Source organism: Drosophila suzukii, chromosome 2R (assembly GCF_043229965.1).
Source record: "Drosophila suzukii chromosome 2R, CBGP_Dsuzu_IsoJpt1.0, whole genome shotgun sequence".
Classification (NCBI taxonomy): domain Eukaryota; kingdom Metazoa; phylum Arthropoda; class Insecta; order Diptera; family Drosophilidae; genus Drosophila; species Drosophila suzukii.
In genome coordinates, this window is record NC_092081.1 from 21,324,809 (window position 1) to 21,333,931 (window position 9,123).

Genomic DNA, 9,123 nt, shown 5'->3' on the forward strand with positions numbered 1-9,123 from the left:
AATTACAAAGGAATATTAAGTTAGCCCTGCTCGGAACTTAGATTATCTCCTTTAATCGGCAAGGCCAAACGGTATCAAGATATCATAAATCATAACAAATCATTAAACCATTTACAAAGTTAAAAAACGAAGTGTGCCGATCCGAACCTGATATTCCCCTATCGAATACCGCGTACTTACGACCGTATTAAAAACGCCCGGACAGAATTAAACGAATTTAGTCTTGCCGCGAGTTTCAACGAGCTGCGATGGCAGTTGGCCAGAGTTTTTAGCCAGGCTAAGCAGATGCATTAATCAGTCATTAGTATTCGTATTCGGCCAGTACGCACCGAGAGTAACGACTTTGAAAACCCGTTTCGGCCATAAAAGCCGATAGTACTCATTAAATACAAAGCGAAAACAAACAATACAAAAAGGTGAATTAACTGGCGTCGCACGAAATCGAGGGGCTATAATTACTCAGATTTAATATACAAAGTGATTTATAGTGTAAAGGCTGTGCATTTTACGCTAGACTGCAGTTGAATGAAAATATAATTTACCACGTGTGTTTTGGTGACTTGATTTTAGGGGACACGGGTATATCACCTTGTTCTCAGAACAATGCGACTATAAATAAGCACTTTATTAACTTTCACGAGTTTGGCTAAATGCCACTCAGATAGTGCTATCAACACGGGTTTCGATTACCCTTATTGGAAAATCCTAACTGAAAGACCACCTAACGGGGATATATAGTACACTGAATGGGATTTACAACCGGCATATATCAAGAATACAAATTGTAGTGGCTTATCTGCAACCAATTTCGTAGTTTACCCTCCTTAACCCTTGGAACTAATCAACGGAAATAATTGGAGTGACTAACCACGTGCTGGAGTAAAGCAATTAACTCTGAAATGCCAAGTGTCAAGTGCAATAAAAAGCACCCATTTTAGAAAACAACTTTTCGGCACCCATCGCTTTCTTTTGAGTGGGCACGAGTCGTCCAACTTGTCGAATCTTGATTTACCGGCCGAAAGAAACCTATCTAGTGGCGTTGGACACTTCACATATCTGCCCACTCGATGTCTAAAATAGTTTGATAGAGATTATACCAGATTACGTTTCCGGCAATGGCCAATAACTTGTCATGGTTACTTTATCGTTATAGATGGCAGACGACTCTTCGAAAGGAGCTATTAACAATGGCTACGAAATGGACCATGTAAGTTTGTCTTTTAAAACCAAATATATATATATATATATTTAGTTCACGTATAAAACAATTTTCATAGAAAGAGTTGGAAATCCATGACCCTGAAGAATTCAAAGAACTACCGCTGGAAAACATAGCAGAGGTCTCAAAGGAAAAGGGATACTTTGAGAAGAATCCCAAAGTGGCTCGTATTGTAAAGATCTCTACTTATATACTGATACACCTCGTTGTGGTGGGTTACTTTTCATATGCTACCTATCACTACCATGACATAAGTGAGTACGCTTCCGAGTTATCCTCGTTACAGAAGATAATTCTTATCCCCTTACAGGCAATTATGAGTGCTACTGGAAAGATAATCCATTGTGTGGTATTAACTTCTGCACTGGTTATGGAATGCTCTTGCTCCTATTGGGTTTCACCTACTTTGGTCTGTTTTACTATTACATCTTCAAGCCCATGGTGGGGAGAAAACTACACAGGAGCTTCCTAAGTCCCTTTTCCAAGAAATGGCACACTTTCAGCAGAACCAGGTAGGTCGATCATACGGTAGAACTATAAGCAGGAAATAGTTGTGTACTTAAAAGATTCCAACAAATGTCCTTAGAAATTTTATATTAATAACAAAAAGGTCTGTTAAAGGAAAAACATAAAAGTTACTAGACTCTTTTCATAGAATTGCAAGAGCCTGTTAGATTTTTCCTTTAATTATAGCAATATCATTCTTGAGAGACTTAAAGTTGCAAAAAATTTTAATAAAGATATAGTTATTATAACGTATTGCTTCGTATATATCTTGATAAAGCAGTGTTCTTTCTATTTTTATAACGCTTATCTCATAAAAAACAAAAAAATATTCTAAAATCTAATTGGAGCTACACCTTACCCACTTCTTTTCCACCTCCAGGATTGTGTCCCTGGCCAGCATTGTCGTGATCCTCGTCCTGCTGGCCATATTCGTGTACTTCGAAACTCGAGATGAGCCACAGAAGCTGGTGTCCCTGGTGGGCCCCTGCTTCTTCATCCTGTGCGGCTACGTCTTCTCCACAAAGCGAAGTGCCATCAAGTGGCGCATCGTGATCACGGGGATCACGTGCCAGTTCCTGCTCGGCATCTTCTGCATCCGCTGGGAGGTGGGCCGCAAAATCTTCGAATGTTTTGGCAACAAGGTGGCCACCTTCCTGGGCTATGGCACCGATGGAGCCGAGTTCGTGTTCGGCGACTTCCTGGTGTCAAACAATGTGTTTGCCTTCGCCATCCTGCCGGTGATCTTCTTCTTCAGTTTCTTCATCTCTATCCTGTACTACCTGGGTGTGATGCAATGGATAGTCGTAAAGCTGGGATGGATCCTGCAGGAGGTCATGGGTACCACCGTCTGCGAGAGTGTGACAGCGGCGGCCAATATCTTCCTTGGAATGTCTGAAAGTCCACTGCTCATCAGGCCGTACATCAACAAGCTGACCAAGAGCGAAATCCACAGCATCATGGTGTCCGGGTTTGCGACGGTATCTGGAACCGTGCTGGCGGCCTACTTGTCCTTTGGGGCATCCGCTGCCCACTTGATCACCTCCTCGGTGATGGCAGCTCCCGCCACGCTGGCCATCTCCAAGCTCTACATGCCGGAGACGGAGGAGAGCCAGACCTCGTCGGATTCAATAGAGTTGGAAAAATCGTAAGACTATCATCCAAAGATTAAATTAACCACTTATATATGGCTTAGAAGCACATACCCAAATCCCTTCTTTTTTATCCTTATAGGCAGGACTCTTCGCTGTTGGATGCAGCGTCCAGTGGTGCCAGCAATGCCGTGCCCATTGTCATGGGCATTATTGCCAACATAGTGGCCTTCGTGGCCTTCATTGCCTTCCTCAATGGCCTGGTCAGCTGGTTTGGCTATCTGGTGGGTCTTGAGCACATTGACTTCGAGTGGATATTTTCGAAGCTGTTCATTCCGCTCGTCTGGGCGATGGGAGTTCCCCCCGAGGACTGCGATATCATCGCCAAAGTGGTGGCCACCAAGACCATTATCAACGAGTTTGTGGCCTATGAGCGTCTAGGTCAATACATTGACAATAAACAAATCACTGTGAGTGAAAGACAAACTAAATAATCAACTGGATGGTAAAACCCATTTGATTACCCTAGGCCCGCAGCGCTGGAATCGCCACTTTCGCCATCTGCGGCTTTGCCAATCCCAGTTCCTTGGGCATCCTCATCGGATCCCTCAGTGCCATGGCACCTCATCGTCGCTCCACCATCACATCGGTGGCTTTCCGAGCCTTTGTGGTGGGCAGCATAGTCTGCTTCGTATCCGCCAGTTTTGCAGGTCAGTAGTTAGCCAATCCTAACCAAAGGGTTACAAAATGATGTGTTTTATTTTCTTGCAGGCATCCTTTTACAAGAAGAGGAAGAGGCGACGAACTACAACCGGATATTCCAGAAATTGGGTCGGAAAAACGTTACTCAGTTTTAGTTCCTTCCAGTGATAATTAGCTGATGAAATTATACAAAATACACAAATTCTTATTTATTAAATAAATGTTGTTGCTAAGACTATTACTACCTATCTTTTAAGAGGGCTTTGGGATGTTAGTCATAACTAGTACACACATTTCTAGGAAACACTCTGTTTAAATTTAACTCAAGATGGCTGATCAGGAGCCAGCAGAAGAAACACCGGAGGAAAAGCCACCACGATCGAAAGCGTGGAGAATCACCTATATAGTTCTACATGTCTTGCTTCACGTAATCTTCATAGCTCATTTTATTGGAGCAACAGTAGTTTTCATATTGTTTGGTGAGTCTTGTGCCTGCCCATATGGTAAATGAACTGATACATCAAAAATTGGTCTAGACAAGGAATCCGACGAATGCATTCCACCTCGAAGTCCAGCTGAAGAAACAACGGAATCGCCAGGAAACTTAACTGACTCAACTACAAGTGCCCCAGAAGAAAGCACTTCTCAGGAACCGAAGTCTAGTTTTAAGGCGAACATTTTGTGTAAAATGAACTGGTGCCACGGATATGGGTTCCTCATAATCATTTTTGTCATATTCTATATACTTTGGCTGTATTACTGGGTATTCAAGCCATATGTGGGCATCAAGCTCTATAACAATTACCTGGAACCTGCCATTGACAAATGGATTGAGTTCAGCCGCAAGTTGTAAGTAGAAACTTGGATAGAAACTGGATTCCCAACCATTTTTTGGTCTTCGTAATTCAATACCTCCAGAATTTCTTTGCCTTTAAAATATTATAATTTCCTATATGTACTATATGTGTCTATTTTTCCAAGGATAGGATAGTTTCCGGCGTAATGCTGTTGATTGTTGTCTCGCTGGCGGTGGCCTACCTCGGTTACGAGTGCCGCTATGATGGGACCAAGGCGATAGGACTGCTGGGACCTGTAACTTTTCTCCTAATCGGATTTGCGGTGTCCAAGCACCACAAAAGGGTTCCCTGGCGCATAGTGACCCACGGTCTCCTTGGCCAGCTCCTGCTGGGCATCTTCTGCCTGCGTGCCCCTTTCGGTCGCTCCATTTTTGAATGTCTTGGCGAGAAGGTAACCTTGTTTCTGGGCTCCGCTAACTACGGAGCCCGCTTTGTGTACGGCGATCGGATATGTGACGAGTATGTCTTCGCTTTTGCCATACTAGCGGTGGTGTTCTTCTTCAGCGTGGTCACCAGCATCATGTACTATCTGGGCTGGATGCAGTTCATCCTGAACGCTTTGGGGTTCCTGCTGCAGGCCATGGTGGGCACCACGGTCTGTGAGAGCGTGAATGCAGCGGCCAACATCTTCCTGGGCATGTCCGAGAGCCCCCTGGTCATCCGGCCGTACATCCTGATACTGACCGTGAGCGAGTTGCACACCATCTGCACCTCCGGCTATGCCACGGTGGCAGGCACCGTGCTAGGGGCATATGTGAGCTTCGGTGCCTCGCCCGCCTTCCTGATCGCGGCCAGCGTGATGGCTGCTCCGGGCTCCCTAGCTTTCTCCAAGCTATTTTACCCCGAAACCGAGGAATCGCTGACCAGGTCCGACAACATACAGCTGGAAAAATCGTAAGATCCTCTTTTTTAGGTACTGTTTATTTTATTTATTTATTTTACTAACCATTTAAGGCCAGATTCGTCCATTTTGGATGCAGCCGCCAGTGGAGCAGCGGCAGCATTAATGATTGTCCTCGGGATTGTGTCGAACATCATTGCCTTTCTGGCCATAATGTTCTTCCTGAACGCCTTAACCGAATGGACTTTTGAGCTGCTCGGTCTGAAGAACATCACCCTGCTCTTCCTGCTCGCTCAGGTGTTTGTCCCAATAGTCTTCTTGATGGGCGTGCCATGGCAGGACTGTCAAGAGATTGGGATGGTGGTGGCCGAAAAATCTCTGATCAACGAGTTTATCGCCTATAAGCACCTAGGTCAGTTGGTGAGCGAGCATAAAGTAGGGGTAAGTGGGTACAGATGGGGAACTACTATTAGAAGAGTGACCAATAAAATGCTCACAGCCACGGAGCGCTTCGATTGCTACATTTGCGCTTTGCGGATTTGCCAACCCCGGATCACTGGGCATCCTCATTGCTGCCCTGAGTGCAATGGCACCCGCACGACGTTCAGATATCACGCGGGTGGCCGTTCGAGCATATTTTGCTGGCAGTTTCGTCAGCTTCACATCGGCTTCGCTTGCAGGTGAGTTTTACAATTTTATTTACAATTTAATACTCTCGTTTAAACATAAGTCCCCTTAACTAGGCATTCTCATTCAAGATGATTTTATATCCTAGGAACCAGAACAACCCTAAAGATATTTGAAATTGTGCGCAAAGTTTATGTTCCTGGATCGATCCTACTCAAATTGGCCATCACTTTTTTTAACAGATCCCGGTCGGTCTCATCAAAGGCCTCACTACAGTGACCCAGTTGGAGTGAGCCCTCGTAGATTTCACGTAGGATTTCCTTGAGCGGTATTTCACTTCGCTTACGTTTAAAGCTAGAGCTTGGGCAATGGTGTTCCGAGTGCAGCGTGTAGCTCGATTTACTGATGTCATATGAAATATCTAGCGATTCTTCTAAAGCTCCTGGTTTCAGTCGCAAGGCCTCAAACAATGGTTGAACATCAACACCTACGACGTGGCGGGCACTGAATACTCTTAGTTGGGCTTCATCGCTGGCTTTGCAAGAGTCTAGGAATTTTTGTCGGTGCCAGTTGGTGCATCCATTAGTAGCGTTCAATCCCCGTAATATCAGTAGTTGCGTTTTTTTGTTCCCACGAGAAAGCAGCTTGAAATAGGCACTAGTGAATGTCGAACTATTGCCAATGCTCATAACTTCCTTGGCCATTTCTGATGTCCTCTGAAACCACTGGGAACAGTCTGTTTGACTCTGCTGCACCAATAGTTCTAGAAGAGCAGCCTGAAGGTACAACAAAAATTAGAAATAGTAATTTTGAAATATACTTACACTTACCATTTCATAGTAGACCTCAACCTGTGTGGGCGCTGAAGATGAGATGTGTTCTAAAATATTCAATAGCTTCATTCCAACTTGGGCATCTGGTTTCGTTACCGCAGATAGGTGTCGAAAGTTTCGAGTGCTCAGGGCAGGAAGCCCTCGCTTTCCCAAGTAGTGAAAATACCTGAGAAATCGCTGCACATGCCATTGGCTGGGATTTTGTGAGAACATGGCATAAGAATTATTGCACTTACTCCAGAAAGCTACAGCTAGTTCTATGTCGTTGTCTGTCCAACACTTATTAACCTCTTTTAGGCTAAAATATAAATTAATTACATTTATTGAATGTTTCTTGAAATATAATTACTTACCGAAAACACAGCATCAGTATATCCGCACACACTTGCGATGTAATAACATCCTTTTGAAATACACCAGCACAGAAATAACTATGCAGTTCTCTGTTGGGCACCAAATACAAGAGACTACCAAAGGCATTCATTACTCGTTCATAGTGTTCAGCATTGACAAAGTTGGTAGCATCTGTGGATCCAACAAATAGTAAGTAAGATATAAAGAGTACCTTAAAGATATCTTACCTTTAAACAAATATTCAAAGATTTGGTTTAATGTTTGGCAAGTACTTGGAAGGACATCTGCGTTGTTTGTAGAAACGGTAGTTATAAAATCCATGCAAACATCAAAGTAATCCCATTCTGGTGTACACAGAATACCGGATATTAAATACTAAAATATAGACTTTTCTGTAAAAACATTTTTCATGAACTGGGGTGCTAAGAAACCGAAAATCATACAGAGACTTCTATAGCATACGGACACGGTTTTAGTCTTACCTCTTGGCATTTTTGGAAAGAGTAAACCAAGTCAAAAAGTTCCATCACATGTGGTCTAACATACATAGAGATATGCCGTTGAATATCCTTGTCAGAATAATATGACGGCGTCCTAAAAGGAAAGAAAATTATACCAAATTCAATTCAAATTCAAAAACAATTATAACAATTCTCAATATCTTACGTTTGTTCAGACATTATTACATCCATGACACAAGCTGCCATATCATCGTCAATTTGGTTTATATCATTATTGAATATCTGCAGCAGCATTATAAAATAGGTCCGCATAACTTCCATAAATTCTTCTAATTTTTTCGCGGGAACAGTGAGTGTGCCCTGAAAAAAGGTATTTGTTTTATAATTAAAAGCTATATGCCAGTTTTTAAAAACAATGCTATACATACATTTTCATAAAGACCTTCCAGGTAACTGAGGATCATTTCGCATAGATGCGAAACCGTTTCCTTTAGCCATTCGGGTATTTGTTCATCTTTGAGATTAACGTGTGACATGTAGTGCAAGCACATGTAAGTAATCGTCTCGCTTGTCCTTACAGGTAACTCCAGATCCTTCAATTGTTTTCTTTCAAAATCGGCTATTTCCATTATCTTTTGCATCACTAAAATTAAAGAACTTAGTAAGTTAGAAGTTTATGGAAAAAAAATATAAAACCATTTAAAAACTGATTTGAACTCAAATCGCGAGTTAAAACCAGAACGGGCTTTATAGATAGACTTACGGGGAGTAAGACGGGGGTGAACTTTACTCGATCCTGTGGTGTTCTGTTTTAGCAAAGAAAGCACAGCATACTGAAGATCTACAAGAAGCTGATGATCACTCCTGTCGCTGGATGAAATACATATATTAAAAGAGATATCTTGTAGATTTGTCGATTTTATAGCATCACTTACCTGCCTCCCAAGAAAAAGGCTATTATTGACAGCATAAGATACGTGAAAATATGAACCAAACGTTCTCCCGCCTTCAACAAATGATCCCTGGATAGGGTGATAAAGGAAAGAGCCTCTTCGAAGAGTTTTATATGAGCGCTGTGAATTTCGGTACCGGTGTCTGATTCCTGAGGACGAAACTGAAGTTACTTAACTATAATATAATATGTGAGGAAACCTACCATTTGAAACCACTGGCACATCTCCTTTACCGCTCGGATACAGCACACAGATTCATCAACATAAGCTCTTAAGAGTTTACTGAACCATAGTGTCAAGACATCCACAGTATTCGCGGATTCGTTTGCTACAGACTCCTTGCAGATATTTACAGCCGAGTCCACGTCGATTAGCAGGATGATATCTTCCTGGTCTATAGCCTGCAGCTCGCTGTAGGATAGGGACACGCCGAGAATATCCGTTTCCCCGCTCATTTCTTTTATTTTAGAATCTAAAATTTAGATCCAAAATCCTCTGCTGTGTTTACAAAATGATCGCGCCCATTCGGCGTTGGAGATGTGTAATCCGACCTATCGATAGCCTGGCTTCAAAGGAAAAGTAATTTGCTTGTATATTTACATAACAAATGATGAAGATGAGATGTAAATGTTTAGTTGAAACTACTAGTTTAATCCAATTTGTTTTGTTGGTTTTAAAACA

The 9,123-nt window shown here is 42.6% G+C and overlaps 3 protein-coding genes across 7 annotated transcripts; 2 read left to right on the forward strand and 1 right to left on the reverse strand.

Annotated features, from left to right (window-relative positions):
- The first annotated feature begins 216 nt into the window (after positions 1-216).
- CNT2 (Concentrative nucleoside transporter 2) lies at positions 217-3,757 on the forward strand. The gene is made up of 8 exons (XM_017072313.4): positions 217-416; positions 1,154-1,207; positions 1,278-1,473; positions 1,530-1,731; positions 2,106-2,870; positions 2,957-3,284; positions 3,344-3,524; positions 3,586-3,757. The coding sequence occupies exons 2-8, from the start codon at positions 1,154-1,156 to the stop codon at positions 3,669-3,671; spliced, it is 1,812 nt and encodes a 603-aa protein (XP_016927802.2). The 5' UTR covers positions 217-416; the 3' UTR covers positions 3,672-3,757.
- A 12-nt stretch (positions 3,758-3,769) lies between these two features.
- On the forward strand, positions 3,770-7,002 carry CNT1 (Concentrative nucleoside transporter 1). Of its 5 annotated transcripts, none has more exons than XM_070994647.1 (7): positions 3,771-3,995; positions 4,053-4,365; positions 4,503-5,267; positions 5,328-5,655; positions 5,714-5,894; positions 5,945-6,623; positions 6,685-7,002. In XM_070994647.1, exons 1-6 carry the CDS (start codon positions 3,845-3,847, stop codon positions 5,974-5,976), a joined length of 1,770 nt encoding a protein of 589 aa, XP_070850748.1. In that variant the 5' UTR covers positions 3,771-3,844; the 3' UTR covers positions 5,977-6,623; positions 6,685-7,002. The 5 variants fall into 5 exon arrangements, with proteins under 5 accessions (XP_070850749.1, XP_070850748.1, XP_016930695.2 ...); XM_017075206.4 differs by having other exon boundaries at positions 3,772-3,995; positions 5,958-6,623; XM_070994649.1 differs by lacking the exon at positions 3,771-3,995 and having other exon boundaries at positions 4,238-4,365; positions 4,498-5,267; positions 5,958-6,623.
- On the reverse strand, positions 5,896-8,970 carry LOC108010312 (uncharacterized). Its single transcript, XM_017075204.4, has 10 exons — positions 8,646-8,970; positions 8,425-8,591; positions 8,253-8,359; positions 7,918-8,132; positions 7,695-7,849; positions 7,511-7,622; positions 7,256-7,403; positions 7,028-7,199; positions 6,672-6,972; positions 5,896-6,617 (listed from the first exon to the last, which is right to left on the reverse strand). The coding sequence occupies exons 1-10, from the start codon at positions 8,895-8,897 to the stop codon at positions 6,033-6,035; spliced, it is 2,214 nt and encodes a 737-aa protein (XP_016930693.2). The 5' UTR covers positions 8,898-8,970; the 3' UTR covers positions 5,896-6,032.
- Between the last annotated feature and the right edge of the window lie 153 nt (positions 8,971-9,123).

Excerpts from the sequence above, each read along its gene's own strand:
- CNT2 (XM_017072313.4), top strand. The coding sequence starts at position 1,154 with ATGGCAGACGACTCTTCGAAAGGAGCTATTAACAATGGCTACGAAATG. Across the intron at positions 2,871-2,956 it reads TCAATAGAGTTGGAAAAATC|GCAGGACTCTTCGCTGTTGG; the intron begins GTAAGACTATCA and ends TTATCCTTATAG. Across the intron at positions 3,285-3,343 it reads TTGACAATAAACAAATCACT|GCCCGCAGCGCTGGAATCGC; the intron begins GTGAGTGAAAGA and ends TGATTACCCTAG.
- LOC108010312 (XM_017075204.4), bottom strand. The coding sequence starts at position 8,897 with ATGAGCGGGGAAACGGATATTCTCGGCGTGTCCCTATCCTACAGCGAG. Across the intron at positions 7,623-7,694 it reads GTAATAATGTCTGAACAAAC|GACGCCGTCATATTATTCTG; the intron begins GTAAGATATTGA and ends CTTTCCTTTTAG. Across the intron at positions 6,618-6,671 it reads TTGAGGTCTACTATGAAATG|GCTGCTCTTCTAGAACTATT; the intron begins GTAAGTGTAAGT and ends TTGTACCTTCAG.
- CNT1 (XM_070994647.1), top strand. The coding sequence starts at position 3,845 with ATGGCTGATCAGGAGCCAGCAGAAGAAACACCGGAGGAAAAGCCACCA. Across the intron at positions 3,996-4,052 it reads AGTAGTTTTCATATTGTTTG|ACAAGGAATCCGACGAATGC; the intron begins GTGAGTCTTGTG and ends AAATTGGTCTAG. Across the intron at positions 5,656-5,713 it reads TGAGCGAGCATAAAGTAGGG|CCACGGAGCGCTTCGATTGC; the intron begins GTAAGTGGGTAC and ends AAATGCTCACAG.